Here is a 20,755-nt window from a genome sequence, read left to right as displayed (position 1 = left end):
CTCTGGCCAGGTGTCATAGCTGCAAGCTCCTGCAGCTGGTAAGGGGGCGGGGAGCGGGGGGTCCTGAGGGGCAGTCAGGAAGGAGAGGGCGGTTGGATGGGGCGGAGGTTCTGGGCGGGAGGTTAGGGGATGGGGAACAGGGAGGGTTGGGAGTGAGAGTCCCGGGGCGCCTGTCGGGGGGGTGCCTTTAAGGGGGCGGGGATGTGGATAGGGGTCGGAAGAGCAGTCAGGGGACAGGGAGCGGGGGGGTTGGATAAGGGGGTGGGATCCCGGGGGGCAGTTAGGGGCGGGAGGTCCTGGGAGGGGGTGGTCAGGGAACGAGGAGCAGAGGGCAGTTGGATAGGGGGTGGGAGTTCCTGGGGGGCTGTCAGGGGACAGGGAGCGGGGGGGGGGTTGGATGGGTTGGGGATTCTGAGGGGGGCAGTCAGGGGGTGGGAAGTGGGAGGAGGCAGATAGGGGGTGGGGGCCAGGCTGTTTGGGGAGGCACAGCCTTCCCTACCCGGCCCTCCATACAGTTGCACAACCCCGATCTTGCCCTCAGGCCAAAAAGTTTGCCCACCCCTGGTCTAACCCATTCCAATCTGTGCCCCATGATCTTCTTGGTGTAGGGGGCATGGCAATCAGGTTATCATTGTATATCACGTATTCTACCTACTCCTGGATGATTGGTCTGCTTCTGGGGTCACAGGTGACTAGACGTACATGAGAGTAGTTCTGATGTTACTCTAACTTACGACAAGGGCTGAGCGGGCTCCATAACTGGGGAGCCACAAAAATGGGGTTAAGCTATCTTTGCATCTTTTCTCTTAGGCTCTGCACCAAGCACAGCTCAGTTGGACCTGAGAATTGACACTCGTATGTATATACCGTGACGATTTTTATATTTGGATCCCATAGTTTTATCGACTGGAGTTCTGGATACTAACAGTGAATTAATCTAAGGCATAACACTGACAAGAAATTAATGATGAAAGGAAAAACTGATACCCTCCCCTGGAGATATGAGGTATGGGAATGGAAAGAACAAAGAAATGTGGACCTTGTAAGTTATGCTCTCAGAAGAAGTGGATAGAGTCCATAAAGGAGGCAGGGGAAATGGCATCCTAAGCTTGTGAAGCCCTACGATCTAGAAGACAGGAGAAAACTGAGTCTTAGTGAGGAGTTGTCTCTCCTCACTGCTCTTCTTGCACCCTTTCAGCCCTGACAATCTGCCTCCTGCAAAATCTACTTTTGCACTACTCTGATCCTGGAGTTACTCTCCACTGGTCTGCTTCCCATGGAGAAGTTAGAATGACTTGAAATTTGCCTATGGTTTCTGTGCTAGGCTTGGAAGGGATGGGTGAGTGGGGGCTATATTGTCCTGAGGGCGATTGTCCTGTATCTGGTAGAGATGTCGGAACGATGCACAGCTAGCATGACAGAGCTCAAGATTTGGTCCCCTAACTTCAGTGGGAATTTTGGGTACACACATAATGCAAGTAGAATTGGGCCAAAATATATCTGGTATATTATTCAGCATTAAAGAGGTTAATATTTTCATGTACGTAGTCATTGCTTAAACTCTTTTGCTTTCACTCTATTCATGTTGAGCACTGTCACTTGCTCCTTTTAAAAATCCACAAAATTTATCACCAAACACATAAAAAATTAGCTAAGGATTGTAACTGAACTGACCATAGAGGCCATAAGGCCTCGGGTACATCTATACTTACCTCCGGGTTCGGCGGTAAGCAATTGATCTTCTGGGATCGATTTATTGCGTCTTGTCTAGACGCGATAAATCGATCCCGGATCGATCCCGGAAGTGCTCGCCGTCGACGCTGGTACTCTTGCTCCGCGAGAGGAGTAGGCGGAGTCGACGGGGGAGCCTGCCTGCCGCGTGTGGACCTTTGGTAAGTACCTTTAAGTTCGAACTAAGGTACTTCGACTTCAGCTACGTTATTCACGTAGCTGAAGTTGCGTATCTTAGTTCGAACTGGGGGGTTAGTGTGGACCAGCCCCTCCACTATACCTTCTCCTTCTTAGAGCTCCTGCTATTGTCTGATCACTGTCAATCTTCTCACATATAGTGATGCCCGATTACAGATGGAATGGTTTGTTAAACTTCAAAAGCATTTCTAAGTGCTGTAAAGTACCAAAAAGATGTCTTATTTAGAATGGAACATATAATACCTGCCAAATTTGCAGGTTTGAAACCACTTCCAATCAGAATTAAAAAGGCCCTCTTCCCATCTGAAATAGGGCTATCAATACTTGACTTGTCTGCCCACGTGAAATAGAGGGTTCTTGTCTTTGACATCGCAATTTAGTTTAAAATAGCTTTGATGATGACAGGGTACATAGGAAAGATAAAACCATAAAGATGACAGTCTAATCTTCTAAGATGACCGATCACTGATAAAAGATTAAGTAACGCAACATTTCAAATACTAGATTATCTGTCTGTTGGCATAGTGTCTGTATACAGCTCCTGCTGAGCCTTGCTGAGATACCACTGACATGTGAAGATGTTGCTTCTTACAGACTAAAAATGCTGCACAGAATTCCTCAAACTATCAGGTTAAAAGGAAAAAAAAGAAGAAACAGCCCTGATCTGCCACGGAGTTTTATTAGTCAAACATTTGTTTTCCAAGCTAGCAAAGCATTTAGATGTACAGCATAGAAATAATTTAGAGACACTATAAAAATAGTCTTAAACCTTCAATCCTGCCCTATAGTTAGCACTCACAGATAGACTGCCAATAGTTTAGTGATTATTAAACACCTTTTATTATCAGTTTTACAAACGATAATAAAAAAGGGAAATTATACTTACAAGAATTATTAGACATGCTGGTCCTATAAAACTCCATATAAAGTTATTCTTTGTGCTGAGCCAACATCTGAAAAGTAAACAGCACAGAATGTCTTGAAATGTGCCCAACTCCTACGTATACTTCCTCTGCATTCGTACACCATGTTACTAACTGAAACAGACATGTAAAACAGCAACTTACACTTCGCTAGTGCCATAATATTTATATCCTAGCGCTGCTGAAATTCCTACCACCACTGCTGGACTCACGTAACCAAAGATATAGAAGTTCTTGTGTAAGAATCCCTTGTTGTAGATGACTCCCACAACTATAAGGTACAGGTGTATGCCTTCGATGCACATCCATGCAAAGGCAGCTAAAAGGAAATAATGGAGTAATCCAGCAGTGATTGAACAGAAGAGCTAGAAAGTCAACCAGAGAAAGCAAAGTCATAAATAGTAATGAATGTATTACTATTACAATACATGACCGGGGGCTCTGTTTATTAATAATTATGCCAAAAGGGTATTATCACAGTCTAAATTTAACCATAACTTAGAGATACTTGGCCTAAACCTCTTCATTATTATTTTTCTGTAGCAATCTGTAAAGCAAAGAAAATATATTTAACCTTTAAAATCAAGCGGTGGATATGTCTGTGTCCCCTTACCCAAATCCCTCTAAATGGACACTCTTGACCCCACAACTGGAGCTGACTAGTCTATATATTGTGCTGAATTAATTAAGATGCATTTTTCCTTTAGATACCAAAATTAAATTGCCTGGCAAATCATTATTTAAAGTTTTATTTTAAAGCATATGGACATGCTTTTAGTAAACAATGCTTGTAAAATTACACTCCTCAGTCAATCAATACTGGAGAGCTGTCTCAGGAATTTCAAATGATATTTTTCAATCAATTTAAAATACTGTTCTGCAATACATGAGAAAAGAGAAGATGCTTTTTTAGCAACTGTCCATTATTAAAATGATGTCAAGCTAATTCAAAAATCATAATTATTAATATCTGACATGTACATAGCAACTTTTACCTGAGAATCTCAAGGTGCTAAAGAAGTCTTTTTACATCACTGAGGTGGATTACACAGGGATTACTTCACAACCCCCACCTCCACTGAGACTCAGACACCTCTGGTGTGTGGTACACAGCAATGCTAACCAGCAGTTTAAGGCAGGATTTGAAGAATACCATATTCACTTGAAACTACAGGATATTTTAGGTAGGCAGAATATATCTAGGTGAACTATAATCTTCCCAGGAAGCAGGGCTCAACATCCTTACTCCACTGAAGAGTGTCATGAGGTCTTCAGTGACAGTGAATGGTCAAGAGGGGGAGGGATAGCTCAGTAGTTTGAGCACTGGCCTACTAAACCCAGGGCTGTGAATTCAATACTTGAGGGGGCCATTGAGGGATCTGGGGAAGGAAAAAAAAAACATAACTAACTGTCAGGGAGAGTACTTGGTCCTGCTAGTGAAGGCAGGGGACTGGACTTGATGACCTTTCAAGGTCCCTTCCACCTCTATGAGATAGGTATATCTCTATATATTCTAATCACTTTTAGATCTTATCTGGTAGATGGCACTTCTAGCAGCACAGTGTCTTTAACACAAGGCTGAGGCTGGTTCAGGACTGACTCTGAGGGAAAAGTGCCATACATTGATTCACCAGCATTGCTTTGTACAGCACCTAAATGCTTAGTTGGTGGAACTGTTAAAGGTCAAAACATTAGGGTTGTGAAATAGTTGAAATACCAACCACACCGAGGCCAAGTTTTCAGATAGCGTAAACTGGCAAAGCACTATTGAATTCAATGGAGCTACATCAATTAATGTGGCTCTATTTCTTGAACTAAAACATGCACAATAAAAACACATTGTATTCACCATAAGTACTGTGGAGACTAGGATGTTAATAGCACTAGAACGTTCATATTAACATCAGAAAATATTGCATGCTATATGGAAAATGGTACTTTATACTGTATATTTACTTTGCAAATGTAAAAATCAAGGAATGACAAAGGCTACGCACCTTATTATTGTTCATATTAATTCCAACAAGAAAGATAAGTTCTGCCAGGAAAAGACTGCAGCAGAGATTTTTGTGAATTGTTGTTCTAGTGCTTTGAATTTCACTGAAGAACCAGAAGGTAAAAATGCACATGGAGAGGCAAATCAACGAAATAATTATTCCTAGCTGAGTGATTCTTGTAAGAATGTTATAATTTGTAACACCCTGGGGGAAAATTATATTATAATAGTTAAGAGAATAACTGTGTACCTTGTCAAAAAAGCATCATTCTATAATATACTCCCTTTTACCTTTTTGCAAAACATACATCAAAACTGTTTGTAGGGTTGCAGTGCAAATGCACACTTTTGATAAGCTCAAAAGTATTTTTTTTTTGAGGCAGATATAATGCTCAGTAAAACCAACAATAAAATATATATTTCAATGTTCTTAACACCAGTGATGTGTTATTTCCTTGCATAATATCATTTTAGTCTTGATATCTGGTAATATGACTTTAAAAAAATCTAATCTATTACTAATTGACAAACATATTGGCAACAGAAAATGTATTAATACCTGACATTAAAATATTACCCCATCAGTGACTCATTCATATTTGCCTACATAGAATAAGGGCATCACTTTTCTTCAATGTAAACATGAGCAATAAAAGACTTGGAAATCACAACTGCTTAAATCAAATGCTAGTTCAAGATACTTAGTATGGAAATGGTCTAAAATATTATGGGCTATTTTTAATGATTACGTGCACGTATTTTCTGTGCAGAAGGACAGTTACATTGGCTACTTGGCATTCAGCAAAAAGAACCTCTGAAATACGTGACTGCATAAGGGCAGGCTGTTGCTGGCCATAAAGTATATCTAAGTATGAATTCTAAATACAGGCCCAGAGATTATCCTCTTTTTAAAATGAACTATATCAGGACCCCTCAAAAGTCTTAAATTTGAACGGAAGACTTAAGATGCTATTTAGCAACTAAGAAGCACCCTCAATCAGTATGAAGTGCACAGTGTGGAAGAATTGTCTCAGCACAACGTATTCATGCTAATGCTCTTCTTATCACCAATTCTAATGCCTAAAAAGCTGCCTCCTGAGACTAAACCTAGGCTCCTATATATCTATATATATATCCTGTATGGATTCCAAAAACCTTAGGAGCCTTTTAATGTAAATGGGGCACAAAGTGCGGGAGCATTTTCACAATTCTGTGATTTTTGTGAGGATCCCTGTTTTAATGTTCATGAACTCAGTCCTGCCTTGCTATTCCTATGCAATTTTCTGACAATGCTATTGCAACTCAGGGGATACATTTAAAGGAGACATTCCAGATTTTTAGATACTAAGACAAATATATGACAAAAAAGCATTGTGAGCAAAATCCCAGGCCATATGGTTGCTGACCACTTCAGATACCAGTTAAATCCCAATGTAGCCTTGAAGTGGGTTTTGAACTAAAGAACAACAGACTAAAGGTTTGGAACAAGATTCTTTGCTGCATCACTGTCCTGTCATACTGCAAAATGGACACAAAGAAATTCAGACAGAAATGGGAGGAATTGTGTTTTCACTGTTCACAATAAATTGTGTGTTTGCTGAATAAGGAAAAAGAGATGGAGCCAAAAGGGGGGCGGGGGGGGGGGAGAGATGGCAATAAATTATATTAGTGGCAATGAAAAAAACCACATTAAATGAGATCTAAGTATTTGGTAAAACACTAAGTGAAAAATAGCACTTACAACAGAGCCGCCTGAAGACATCAAAACAGCAAAATGAGTCAGATGATTACATTTGCATGAGGTATGAGTAGTGTTGGAATGTGTCAGCTCACAGCCTTCGGTAGACCAGTTGCCATTCATTGTGTCTGCTGAGTAGTTCCAAAATGCACATTTAATATCCTTATCTGCAGTCTGCAAGAGAGATAAGATGTTTTACTGATGGTGAAAGGCAGACATTTTCCATCAAGAGACTCTTGTTACATTAGCCAGAACAATTCATTAAAAATTGTATTTTACTGAAGGAAGGTTCAGGAAAAAAAACCAAACCAAAACAAGACTCAACCCGCCCCCCCACTCCAAACCAACCTTCAGAACATAAAACAAACAAACAAACCTATCCCAGGCAATTAAAAATAGCACAACATTGAAATACCTGATTCACCTCATTAACAGCAGACTAAACAAGCTGGACTGATCCAATTACCCAACCTTCCTGGCATTTACAAAGGTGTCAGAATCTTATATCTGGTACACAGCTATATATACATACATGCACTATTGAATGGAACAACTTGCAACATTACAGCCACATTGCTGCCCCTATCCTACCCAATAGAACAGCTTGGTTCCATTCTTTCCTTCTCATTTCCTGCCTCTTCATTTGCAGCCCCGAGGCAGCATGGGTCTTTTCTGTTCTGTCACACTGAATACCTTGGGCACTTGTAAAGCAACCTGGGGTGCCTCAATCTACAAGTAATGTGAACTAGAAAAGGACTTTAGGCTTAGCTCACTGCTCATAAATGATCTTGTGTTGGAATAGTCCCAGCACATGGAGAAAACAGATTTGTCCTATACATTTTATAAGTCCAGCCAGAGGGTCAGGTGGGTGGGGAGAGGAGGAGGGAGCCAGGGGTACTTAAGGCCATTTCTGGCTCAACATCAACACACTGACATCAAATGTGATACTGGCAACTGCCAAGACCCCGATTATTATTATTTGTATTGTGGTAGGACCTCGGAGTGCCAGTCATGACATGCCATGGGCCAGGGCCCTGATGTGCTACACGCGCTAATGTGCACAGAACAAAAAGCTTCTGCAGTCACTTATCCTGTGCAAATCCGCTTCAATCTGATTTGAAGTGTTTCCCTTTTATGGATATAGCTCTAATCATCTGACAAACTGTTGGTGAGATTATCCGAAATACAGAAAGGTCAGAAGCCGGAAGATTCTCTGATCACACTCATAACTTTTTGCTCACAATTACAGTTCTTACCCACGAAAGCTTATGCTCCCAATACTTCTGTTAGTCTTAAAGGTGCCACAGGACCCTCTGTTGCTTTTTACAGATTCAGACTAACACGGCTACCCCTCTGATAATTACAGTCCAGTGACTCTGTAGTTATTACTGCTGACATACTCTAGAAACATTTTCCCATGGTAGCCAACATATCCTGTAGGTACAGTTATATCACATCAAATAATTACAGTACTGTTTTCCTTTCTTCAGATGTTGATTAAAAAAAAAATCTTACCTTGATGTACTTTAAAGTAAATGTTATTTTCTCAAGCTCATAGAGTGTAGGTGGATTTGAATTAATTGCAACAGCAATAACTGATGAGCTTACTGTCTCTCTCTGCTCTGAACTATCTTTCGATGAGGAGTTTTTAGATGATGAAAGCAAAGAACCAATATTGCTATACCTCAGAAACACAACTGCAACAGTGCCTATCAATCAAACAGACTGTGTTTAGTAGTTTGTGGGGTTTTTTTTTATAGTAGAACAAAATTGAAGACATTAAGGAAACAATAAACAATAGACATTATTACTGCTATTGCATAAAATATGCAAAACAGATGGAATCTTTGTGGAATACTTATAAAAATGTTTTAGAGACAATGAAATATAGCCTTATTTAAAACAACATAATGTCCACTGGAATTAAAAATGTGTGTTTATATTGGATATTCTAATAGGATAGATGCACATTTTTTTCTGGAGCAATATATACTTGCAGCAATACTACCTCTGGCTGCAGGTCAGGTGTTTATCTTACAAGATCTGACAATGTTAATTATAGGGGATAAAATCCTGGCCCCAGTTTTAAGTTAATGGGAGTTTGGCCATTGATTTTACTGCACCCAGGATTTCGTGCCTGGTCAGTAACTGAATAGGAGACATGCAAGGCACAGAAACCTACAGTAATACGTAGGATGCTTCCTCCTGAGTCAGTATTGATACCATGCCCTTCTGTGGTGTTTGGGAGTGAGGTTTTGATTGGCTGAAAACCCAGGTAAAGACAGAGAAAGAGCTCAAGGTTGGTTTTGCCAGATTTGGGGCACTAGTTCTGGTGTTCTGGCAAAATTCTAATTTCTTATTATTATCCATATTTCAGTGACAGCATAAGGCCCCAACTAAGATCAGGGCCCCAATATCCTAAGTGCTATCCAAACACATAGTAAGAGAGTCCCTGCCCCAATAAGCTTACAAACTAAATAGACAAGATACACAGAGCTACCGAGAGTTGTGAAGAGACTTGCCCAAGGTCACCCAGCAGATCTATGGTTGAGCCAGAGATAGAGCCCAGATCTTCTAAATCCCAGAAGCCAGTGTCCTGTGCATTACACTACACCAGTGGTTCTCAAACTTCCTTACACTGTGACCCCCTTCTGACAACAAAAATTACTACACAATTAAGGGCAGGGTGGGGGTGGGGCTGTAACCTGAGCTCCACTTCCTAGGGCTTAAGCTGAAGCCTGAGTCCCACCACCCAGGGCTGAAGCCCTTGGGCTTTGGCTTCAGACCCAGGCTTCAGGGAGTCTAACCCCAGCCATGGCAACCACATTAAAATGGGGTCGCAACCTACTTTGGGGTCCCAAACCACAGTTTGAGAAGTGCAGCACTACACTATCTCTCGCAGATCATTTAGGTACATTAGGCCTGCCAAAATTCTCCACCTTGTTTCAGCTAGACATTTTTTCTTCACTGTCTGTCCTAAAGTGTTATACAGTGGTGCTATGTGCTATTACACAGCTGTTGTGTTTCAATTTAGGGGGATAGTATGAGGGGATTTCACATAAATGGTATATTATCCCTCTAGGTTCTCAATATAGCCACCATCACTTTTGTACATCTCTGTGTGGTACTCCCGCCACTGCAATCAGGGTAACAGCTTCTTGGTTTCAAAGGACATTTGACTGGGTATTTTTCAGGAGGGGTAACTGAGTCTGCAAGTCATTCCTTCCACTTAATCCAACTCTGACAGATTGTAAGACTTGTCTACTCTCTTGGCTTTCTCTTTGCTGAGGAGTGGGTTGAGATGCATGGGGTAGTTGGGAATGGGAAGTTTTATTGTGCTGCTGATCAATTCATTCCTTGGGAGTTGGGGTCAGTCTGGATGGGCTAGTTATACTTGGATCTTACTTTACATATCTTTAATATATGTACACGCACCTCGAGCTTTAAGATAGCTACAGAAATATGCTTCCTTGTAAAGTGCTTTAGATGTGCCAGTATGATCATTAGTATTTTAGTACATTTAAAACATATTGTAATAAAACATACAAAAATGGAGGGCGGTTTCCATATAAAAACTGGCAAAAATAAGAGGCATAATATTTCTGCGGTGCATTACACCAGTGGAAGCTGTAGATAGGACCCAGGGCTAGACAACAAGGTGTTACAAATGCCTTTCTCTATTGCTATCAACGTCACAACTGCACAGTTAGTGAATTATGCATCTGATTTTTGCCAGCAAGTAGGTACCAGGAATGCTGCTTAAACCATTGTTTAATGGCTTTTTCTTACCATTAGAATTAGGTGATTCCTTTTTCTTTGGAGATATCTTTATATAATCTCCTCCCATGTGTGCATGAGGGTGAATGTGTTTCATGTGGTGCGAATCAAAAGCAAAAACCTTGAGAGCTGTAAAAAGAAAAATACTATGCAAATCACTTCCATTACAGTCTAATATAATTTACAGTTAGGTTAATAAATGTGACATCAGATTGCATAATTGTGAATTTTAAAAATACATCATTGTGCCAAATATTTCAAGGAGAAATGCTATTAATAGGTACATGTTTGCTTTAAACCTCTAGACTTCGTTATTCTAATGTATACATTTTTCTCTCATACCTTTTATTCTTTCCATGAAAAATATGGTCTTTTATTTACTTTGCATTAAATTAGGCACTGGAAAGAATAATAGGTTACTTTAGGAAGAGCTATTGCTTTATTAAAAATTCATTTCTGAAAGGGATCACAAATCACAATTATAAAAAGCAAAGGATAAAATCCTCCATTGAATAGTAACATTCGAAAAAGCCAAGTTTTGAAAAGTGAATATCTCACAGTGATCATTCCCTGGTACAAAATGCACATTGCACCATGATATAATGATGTGTGCTGTCAACAAACAAAACAAAAAACAAACAAACAATCTTCGCCCCTCAGGACAAAAACTACATTAGAGGACACTGAGCTCTTTACTCAGTTCATTATAGTGCAGAGTTTCAATCACCCACAGTGGGGAAAAAAAAGTCAATCAGGCCTTAAAGAAAAAAAAAGAAAAAAAAAAGAAAAAAAAAAGAAAAATCTAAAACTTGACTGATGGGCTAGAATCACTAAACTAAACCATCTGCATTGCTTATAGCACAGCACACAAAAACAATATGAGCTCTTCAATAGACCAGCTGTCAGAAAATGTTTGTCCGGATGTAAGAAATAGTTCTTCGCGGTTGAAGATTTGGATAGTCTGTAGTTCAAGAAGCTGCACCATGAAATGCAATGGAGAATGAGACATTCTTGTGGGCCTGGTCTCAAAAATAAGTGTGTGGGAAACACATCGGCATTGTGGGTAAGATATTCATAGTGCTGAGTAGTAATGGGAAGACTTCAAAAGGTTTAGAGTTTGGGTTCAGTTTGGATAAGCACCTATAAATTCAGATTCTCAAACAAAACTTTGCCAGAAAATGACTGAAATTTTCAAAGCTCTCCTTTAGGTCTCTGTATTAGCATCTGCTCTCTTTAGGGTATGGCCTAGTAAACTACTCCCACAGTTGGCCATACAACTGGGTCCATCTGTGCTACAAATTACAAATATAACAGGCTCCCTGGAGCTTATGAGACTGGTTCATTCTGTGTTGTCTCCCTCATTTCATCTGACAACAGCAAATCTCACTGAAGTGAAAGAAGGAAAAGGATCTGTTCTTCCTTAGAAACGGAGGCAGGTTTTTTCTCAGTATCATGGTGCATTTTGGGGAGTGATCTGTAAATGGCAAGATTTATGTGACCAGGGGAGGGAATACTGGATTTTACTACACCAGATCAGGAAACTGGATCAATCAGAGGATATATGAGTTACTCTGGAAGAAGGAAAGCAGAATGGCTGGTCACAACCAAAAAGGGGAAAGAATATAGTCTTAGGATAGAGTCTCAAAAAGGGCACAGCACGAGCCTTACTCTGCTCCACTGAAGCCTATAGTAACACTGTTATCTTCACTGCATGACTGCTTTCAGTGAGAGGAGATAGGCCAAAGCTGAGCACTTTTGAAAATGCTACTCTTAGTGTCTTCCTAAGACCATAACACAGAAGACAAGCAACTTATACATGGAGGGAGATAGTGGGAAGTCAAGTTGAGATCTTCCCCAATATCCTTATCTGAACTTTCTTGAAATTCAAAACACAGCTGTGCCATCACCAACACAGGGCTGGGCCTTCAAGGCACAGACTAGTTCAACGTTTGTTTACATTGCTTTTACTGAATCAAAAATAAAACAAAACGTGGCTTGTAGAGTTCTGCTAGCAACTCTAATGTTCATTCTGTTGGCATTTTTAATGCATCTGTTCAAGATGTACAGTGATTTGCTAAAAGCAGTGTGATGACTGCCACTTTGGTCATGAGTGAAGTTTGAACTGGAAAACATTCAGAGCGGAAAGCATGACCCTCTATATCATCCCTCTAAGAACCAATCTAGATCCTCAGCTGGTGCACCCGGTCTTACCTTCATTGAAGTCAATATAGTTAGATGATTTACATTAGCCCAGGGTCTGGCCCAAAATCTGTAGGTGTTTTTTGGTTGCTCCTTCAAACTCTTAAAACCCAAAATCTGTGGGTTTTACATAACACTACTTTAATCTCAACAATTTATACTGAAAAAAATTCACAGTGTAATTCACATCTAAAGTATCACTTACATTCATTTTCTTTTTCTTACCCATTTCACTTGCATTAATATCTAGCTGTGTTGTCTTTTTGAAGTTCTGTGACATGAGCAGCATTGCCTGTTCCGCAGCATGCATCAGCTTAGTGAGACTAGTTCTCCTGTTATCTGTAGGGAGTGCTTCCCAAACTGTAATTTTATCCTTTTGAACAAAATTGTTCACGGTGTTAACAAAAACCTGTCAGTATAAAAATATTTTTAAGCACAAAAGCCTTATGCTATTTATAAAAGGAAAAAAAATACAACAGTAATGCTCAAGCCACTTACATTAATAGTCACATTAGTAAGTGCTTCCTTGTCAGAAATTGTGTTATTCATAGTACTTAGTGATGGGTAAGATACAGATAATGCTTCCACATATGAAATCATATCTACAGGTGAAAGTTGTCCCACAGTGTTCCTATTGAATTCTTGCAGGAAAGCCAAGGGTTCTTTTATAGTCCTAATCTGAAAGAAACAGGAAATCAGTATACTTAGGAGATTCCACTGGCAATTCAACCAGCAAAGCAACCACTGATGACTTTTTGGGAATATAAAAGAGTTGCACAAATGATGGGGAAATAAATTAATGATTTCTGTGAATTAGTGAATAAGGGCCGGTTTCTACACACAAACAGGGGCACAGCAGGTCAGTGGGTCTACTTATGGAGCTACTCCAATTGAGTAGGCAAGCCAGAATTTGACCAGGCAAATAGACATCATAAAAGTATAATACATATCCAGCATACTGTCTTAATTTATTTTGACCAGTACAACTCAGTTTTATTTAGCATAATGCTCCATTATGTACTAGTAAACATTTTGTTGCATATTTTGTAAAAATAATTAAATCTTAGTAGTATGGCAACTTACCTACAGCCTCTTCTGTTAAATCTTTGCTGAGAGGTGGAAACAGATGGCCAGTTTTTTTAAAAATGAGGACTATAAAGCACACAGATTACCAAAATTCTATTGCAATCTTAATCTTCACTGCTAAGGGTTGAAAACTATTAAATAACTTCCCTACTGAAAATATTAATATAAAGTAATTAGATGGAAATGTTTGTACAAAAATGTTTATATTAGTAATCGGCTGAGAAGATTGAGATCTGGATCTGTATTAGGTTTAGGCTAGGGTTCAGAATTCAGTGTCATGGCTGAATCAGAGAAGGGTTTCAGATTTTCTGGCATTGAAATCCAATGAGATTTCATCCCTATATAGTAGAAACATAATGAGATCATCCAATTTGGTGAGATTCCTGTGATCTCAAAGGTGAATATCCCATGAGATAGTGCTCTCATGAGATCCAGACTTTATCTTTGGTTGCATTCTAATGGAACTGGAAAACGGGCCTCTTTCTGTTTTTGATCTAACTCAGAATCAAAACTACAGGGGTAGGTTCAGATCCAAGGGCTCAAATTTAAAGCATTAATTTTTCTTCCAAATTTAGATTCAAGGTTTTGACCCAACCCTAGTTTAAATACAGATTTAAAAACAGACAGTCATTCGGTTTTAAGTTCAGATGTTGTACTTATCCTGTCTTCTCTACTTAATTTACAGTAAGCATGTTAATGTAATGTATACCTTAAAATTGAAGAAATCAAACCTCTTATGTTAAAAGACTGGGTTCTTTTAAATCTGATCATTGAGGCAAACTGCTTGAGATAAAAAGCAAACACACACAGTGGTGATTCACTTAGTCAAATCAGAAACCGATAGTCTTGTGGACTCACCAGTTTATTTAATTTGCTGTTTGAAATTTATGCTTCTGGGGAAAAAAATCTGGTTCCCCAATTCTTTCACATGCAGCCTAACACACGATGTTTTGAAGGAGAGAAAAATATTGGTACCCAAGTGTATTATTGCTCTATTTTATATTTTGTCACTTGTCTTCACTGCCTCTATAAATTATCTTTCTAGGTTTCCTTCAGAACAAACAAATAGCTGCACATAATTAAATGTAGAAAGGTGTAATTTCAAGAACTTGCCATTCAGAAACTGTTGAGTGATTACCACACTTCTGAATTCTATGCACAACATGATTTAGTTCACTGGAGATACAAACAAAACAAAGCTTGCAGGCAAATTAACACTGCTATTCAAATACATAACCATTTCAAATAAGCTGGAAGTATTAAAAAGACTTCTATATATATGCTTACATTCAACTATATCTTCAACCATTTGTTAAAAGTGCCTCAATAGATATTATAATAGAAATAACAGTTTTAAAAGAGAAACAATAAAAGAATTTGCAAATTAATCTATAAACCATTGCTACTTACTTCAGCTAAGGTTTGAGTAATATTTTCAGTTATACAGTCACTATGTAACTTGCACTTTGCCTTTGGATTTTCTGTAGAAATTAAAAAGAAGACTAATCAATTACAGTAACAGTTCTTGCATAAGAAAACCCAAACCTATACAGTATTTGACACTTGTGCCTACATATGGATCATTCACAAGCATAAGCTATTAAGACCTGATTCTGACCTCACTTACTGGGTTTACACTGGTATAAAGGCACCAAGCCACATTCTCTGCTGGTTTAAATGGGAACAGCTCCATTTACTTCAGTGGAGTTTTGCTAGTTTACACCAGCAGAAAATCTGACCCATTGACTCACTGGGCTGGTCTACACTGGGGGGGGTGGGAAATCGATCCAAGATACGCAACTTCAGCTACGCGAATAGCGTAGCTGAAGTCAAAGTATCTTGGATCGAATTACCTGGGGTCCACATGGCGTGGGATCGATGGCCGCGGCTCCCCCATCGACTGCGCTACCACCGCTCCCTCTGGTGGAGTTCCGGAGTTGACGGTGAGCGCGTTCAAGGATCGATATATCGCGTCTTAACGAGACGCGATATATCGATCCCAGATAAATCGATTGCTACCCGCCGATACGGCGGGTAGTGAAGACGTACCCACTGTTTACACTGGTATGAGTGAGAGAAAAAATCGGGCTTATACAGCTTAGAATACACGTCAGCACAATGTCAGGTTGGGTCTTCAGATTTCATCACATTGTTCAGTACAAATACATTTCTAAGAGTACATCTCAATGATATTCTTAGAAAATATAGGTGTGAGTGCCTTGCCTCTTTTTCATGTCTGGCTGATTAATCTAACTGAAGATAAAGAGACACTGGTGGGTTTCTCAGAAGATGTAGTTCTATAATAACACATAAACCTTTATAATATCATTTACCTTGGCAGGAAGTGCCATCATTTGGCTTAAACTGTAATTTTCCTGTGGATGGTTGATAACCTTCCTTACAGGAGCAGTTATATCCTCCATCCACATTTTCACATTTCGCATGATCTCCACAGGCAATGGTTACTGCTTCACTGCACTCATCTATATCTGCAAATATCGTGAGAAATTGAATTTTTTATTAAGTATTTAAAGACTAACACCTTGCTGCCTTGTTGATAAGTTATGCATAAAGCAATTTCACATCAACATTTCACAAAATACTATTAAAGAAAAAAATAGCAAAAAGCTAACAAAGCCAAATTTAATGGCAAACACATCTACTAATTATATCACTTAGGGTTTGGAACAATAAAGCACAATTAAGCATCTTTTTAATATTAAAAATATTCAATGAGAGACTGCTGATTTTTTGCACAGCTATAACAACTCTGTGTTCACTGAAAAAGCCTTCTATTTGTACATATATTTTTCATGTTTTAAAAGTGAGTTTAATTCAACAATATCAAAATACTAGACTATGTATGATGAAAATAATCTGAAACCTATTTTTTCTACATATTATACTAAAATAGATTGTACTACCTTATTATTCAGTTAGAAAAGAGAGAGGAAACTGGTATACACAGCCTTTTGATTTAAAGTCAATGCTTTATTATTTTAGTATTTAAAGGATCAATTTGCCTGTCTGGTTAATCTGATATTTAAGTCAAAGGCTCTTCAAAGTGCTTGACTTGTCTATTTTATCCACATTTAAACTTGATTTCCCTAAAATTGATGATGCCTTCCTAATTAATTTGGGTAGGTAAGTTCAGTAATTCAATTGACTGAGTGAGAGTGGGTCTGAGAATTAAACTGATGAATTGTGGGAAGGAAATCTGTGAATTGATGGATTTGGAAAGGCAGGGCAAAAACTGATTTGATGGATGGGAAAGGGGGTCTTGCATTATATCGACTGACTGGGGATAGCGACCAAATAATTCAGCTGATACACTGAGTCTTGAAACTATACTGAGTAATTGTGAGCAGTGGGGTAGGGGTCTGAGAAATTATGTACTGGGGGAGGAGGGAAGAACTGAACAGGCTGGAAAGAGGAAGGACCGAAAAAAGAATTGATTAATTTGTAGAGAGAAGCCAATACATGTATAGATTTAGAAGAGGAGGGGCTGAGAATTGAACTGAAGGATTGTGGAGGTGGAAAACAGAACTGATGATCTGGGAAAGAGGCCAAAATTAAGTTGGTGAATTGGGGATTACTGAATACATTGGGTAGAGGTTGGGGGAAAACAACTGGAGATCTGCTTGCGGGAGGGTGCAAACACTTATGAATTGATGGAGGGGCTCATGCTGATAAGAGGGGCTCAGGGGAGAACAAGTTGAGAATGGATGCGGGGACTACAAAACAGTGTTTTAGTTTTGAGGAACTGATAATTGGTTTTCAGTGCTGGCACTGTTTAGATTAGAGAGTGGATTTCTGGTGACAGTGATTCTGTGAGGCAAAAATGGGTAAGAAAAAGAAGAATGAATAGATTTGGCACAGAAAGGGGAGAGTACGGATTAGGAGGAGCGGGAATACCTTTGTCGAAAGTAGATGTTAGAACATCATTTGCCAACGGCAAGCATGTCTGGTTAAAAAAAAAGTCAGATAAATGCTTTAAAAAAATCTTATGTGCACGGAATTGTACATGGCATTTGAACATTTAATGGAGGAGTCTAAGAACCATCTCACCCCACTTTTTTTTATTGCTTTGTCTGCAGTCCCCCACAACCTCCTATCTTCTACTGGTTTAGACTGAGGCCTTCCTAGACAATTACAGCTTGCCATAATCACACTGGAAGGCACTAAGAGGTATCTTGAAAGATCAAGGGTGAGGCTAAGTTGCTGACATCTGTATTATGTTGCTAATTCGTTTTGATACTTAATTAACAAATATTGAGTCATTTGATTTCAGCATATGGGCTTTTGCATTATTTATATCTGAATGGTTTTTATGACCTGCCTGCTGAGGTGGCAACCATGTCAAATCTCAGTGGATTGATAAAAGTGAGGAAAACAAAAAGAGAAGTACCATGTGAGATATTGCTACACAAAGGGTAAATCATAATTAAATGCTGTCATTTGAAGGCATGGGGCCAAAGACACTAGTCCTGGCATTTAAATAATCCACTCACATCAATTAATTGTATGGCTCTTTTCTGGAGCATGTAAATGTCACTCAATGTCCCGCTATGTGACTCAGTGTAACATAGATGCACTTGGATTAAATTGAAGTGCCAAGGGTGAGAAAACAATGACAACGCCAGTCTGCATAATGGCTCCACAGATGAGCCTCATCTCCAGGGATTTTCTTGGCCTTCTCAGCTATGTAGAGAAGGATGTGTAAGTCCTAACAAGATCTCCAGCATGCAACTCATTGTGAAATATCAATAAATGACAAACTTCACAACAACCCGAAATGCCTGATTTGAATGTGTGCTAAAGTAATCTATTAATAGTTTGATTTATAACAACACTTATAAAGTTGGTATTAAAATCAATAGATGACTAATAGCAACCTTCCTTTCCTAAAAATTATACCTCCTAGAGATGTGCATAAATAATTGAACGTACTCCAGATCATCATTGCTAAGTATCAGGTTGCTATGTCACTTATCATTACAAAAGTTTTTCCAGGTTATTATACTTGTCTTGGAACACATGATAATTTGTTTTTCATAAACCCAAATCATTTATTTGTCATTATCAGGTATTTATACAAATTACCTTTCTTTTCATACTGTTGTTACATATTAATTGTAATGGAGACCTTAATGAGGAGGCAGGATTATCAAAACAGAAGTGGAAGTTCATGGACATGACAGGCAACAAAGATGCTAAGGACATACAAACCGACTGAGGAGTATATACAAATAGTTTATCTGCAGCTGAGTTGTCTATACAGAATTAATTTATATGAATCCTAGCTAATTCAGTGTTTGCTGGAGAAAATATTTACTGGAATAGATAATTAAAAGGTACTGATCACCTTCATGTTCTCTTTAAACAAATATGATTTGCAGGTGCCGTCAACAATTTTACTACCATTTCAAGGTAGATTGCATGTTGCTTTTAAATAGTTTAAAAGTGTCAGTTTACATTTTCTTCTGTACTTTTTGCAGGGTTTTGGGGGGTCATTCTATTTTAGATGAATATGCAACTTTAGACCACACAGGAAACAACAGCTTGTCAATGCTTTTAGAAAGTGATCCATTTCCACCTGAGGTTTGTAGCTAGGAGCCCATTCATTCTCCCATTACCTACAACAGGAGCAAGTTTGGGCCCCAAAAACCCAGTCTTACGACTCTAACTCACATGAGTAGTCTTTAGTGAGAAGATTCATGAGTGATGGTGGAAGGACTGGGCCCTTTAATGAGAAGACCAATTGCCATGGCTCAGCAAGGAACCCTGCCTTTCAGAAAATATTCAAAATAAACTCTGGAAGTGAGCTTTGAAGCCTTTATAATAGTTCTGATCAGAAAGAAATATTAAAGCAAAATCCCCCAAAATAACACCACCAACACCATTTAACTAGTATGAAAAGAGATGTATAACTTTTTATTATATTTCTGCTTTTTTGTCACTGCTCATTTACTACAGCAGGCAAGATAATTCCAATTAATATAAAGGTAGTGAGAATGGTTATTATGTTCAGTCTTGCCAATTATGGGATCATAGCTATATTTCTTTGATTCTTCATCAGCCAGTCAAGACAGCTTGATGTCTACATTATAAATGATGCTTATTAGTAGCTTGCAGGGTATTGAAAAGTCCACTGGTAAAGGACCAGATGTTCCTTTTGGTTTTGCACTGTGGAGGGAAGCAATGTACACAAAGTGGATTCCAAATTGTCCTAAGAAGGGCATATGCAAAGAGATAACAGCTATGCGGCATAATAACATATCCCCACACAAACGGCACTCCGAAGTTCTATGAGGGAGAAAGGGTGAATGGCCAATCAGCTGGGGGGAAAGTCAGGACCCGAATGCAGTAGCGTATGTTTGGAAGAATGGTGCAGCTTCTTCCAGAAATCGTGATGCAGAGATGTCAAATTCATTCTGGACAGAAACAAATTCTATTTTTGACCCCTTGGGCTGGGGTTACAATTTAGGGTCCATTCCCCTTTGACCCACAGGAGAACTAATATACAAAGATCAAGGGTGGAAAATGGCTTTTATGTAGTAAATAAGCTTATAATTATTATTTAACTTATATTGAGCATCAGAAGCGGGAAAATATCCTCACTTTCAAGACCACCACTATTTCTACTTTGTGTTTTTTTTCCATTCCCTATTCTCCTTTCTCAATTTCGCTGTCCCCTGTCTTTGTGACTCTCCTCCTTTCTTCCCTGTGTTTTTCCTTCTCTACAGCAACCTCCAGTTTTTCTTCTCCCTGTGGGTGTAATCATCACCCCATTCCCTAATCTATCTGATATAATGATCAGCCATGAAAAACTTATCACTGACATGTAAAGTGTCATCATTAGATATGAGAGTTAACAGTCCAATTAGATTAATGGGGGGGAACTGCCATCTCCCAGAACCAGTGTTTTAGGCTGTCTTTAGACCCAGGAAGACAACATTGCATCGGTTATGCTTGCTTCACATTTGAAAGGTTAACATGACATCTCAGAGGGATAGAAACTTTTTGTTTGTTTGTTTAAAGAAAGCTTAGATTGTGCAAATTCAGAATGTGTCTTGGGGCCACATAAATCATCAAGTGGGCTGACAG

The 20,755-nt window shown here is 39.0% G+C and overlaps 1 protein-coding gene across 1 annotated transcript in view; it reads right to left on the bottom strand.

Moving 5' to 3' along the window:
* LOC113407216 (adhesion G protein-coupled receptor L4-like) overlaps positions 1 to 20,755 on the bottom strand; it is a 99,448-nt gene that overhangs the window by 23,049 nt on the left and 55,644 nt on the right. The window contains exons 4-13 of the mRNA XM_026655414.2: positions 15,982 to 16,137; positions 15,059 to 15,129; positions 13,061 to 13,240; positions 12,788 to 12,971; positions 10,376 to 10,492; positions 8,102 to 8,295; positions 6,590 to 6,760; positions 4,850 to 5,053; positions 2,997 to 3,217; positions 2,816 to 2,882 (exon numbers count right to left, since the gene is read on the bottom strand). Coding sequence (XP_026511199.1) covers positions 2,816 to 2,882; positions 2,997 to 3,217; positions 4,850 to 5,053; positions 6,590 to 6,760; positions 8,102 to 8,295; positions 10,376 to 10,492; positions 12,788 to 12,971; positions 13,061 to 13,240; positions 15,059 to 15,129; positions 15,982 to 16,137 — 1,565 coding nt within the window. The remainder of the gene's footprint in view (positions 1 to 2,815; positions 2,883 to 2,996; positions 3,218 to 4,849; positions 5,054 to 6,589; positions 6,761 to 8,101; positions 8,296 to 10,375; positions 10,493 to 12,787; positions 12,972 to 13,060; positions 13,241 to 15,058; positions 15,130 to 15,981; positions 16,138 to 20,755) is intronic.

Source organism: Terrapene carolina, unplaced genomic scaffold (assembly GCF_002925995.2).
Source record: "Terrapene carolina triunguis isolate 2854851 unplaced genomic scaffold, T_m_triunguis-2.0 Scaffold210, whole genome shotgun sequence".
Lineage (NCBI taxonomy): Eukaryota > Metazoa > Chordata > Testudines > Emydidae > Terrapene > Terrapene triunguis.
The sequence above is the reverse complement of the archived record's forward strand: the minus strand, read 5'-3'. Positions and strand labels throughout refer to the sequence as shown.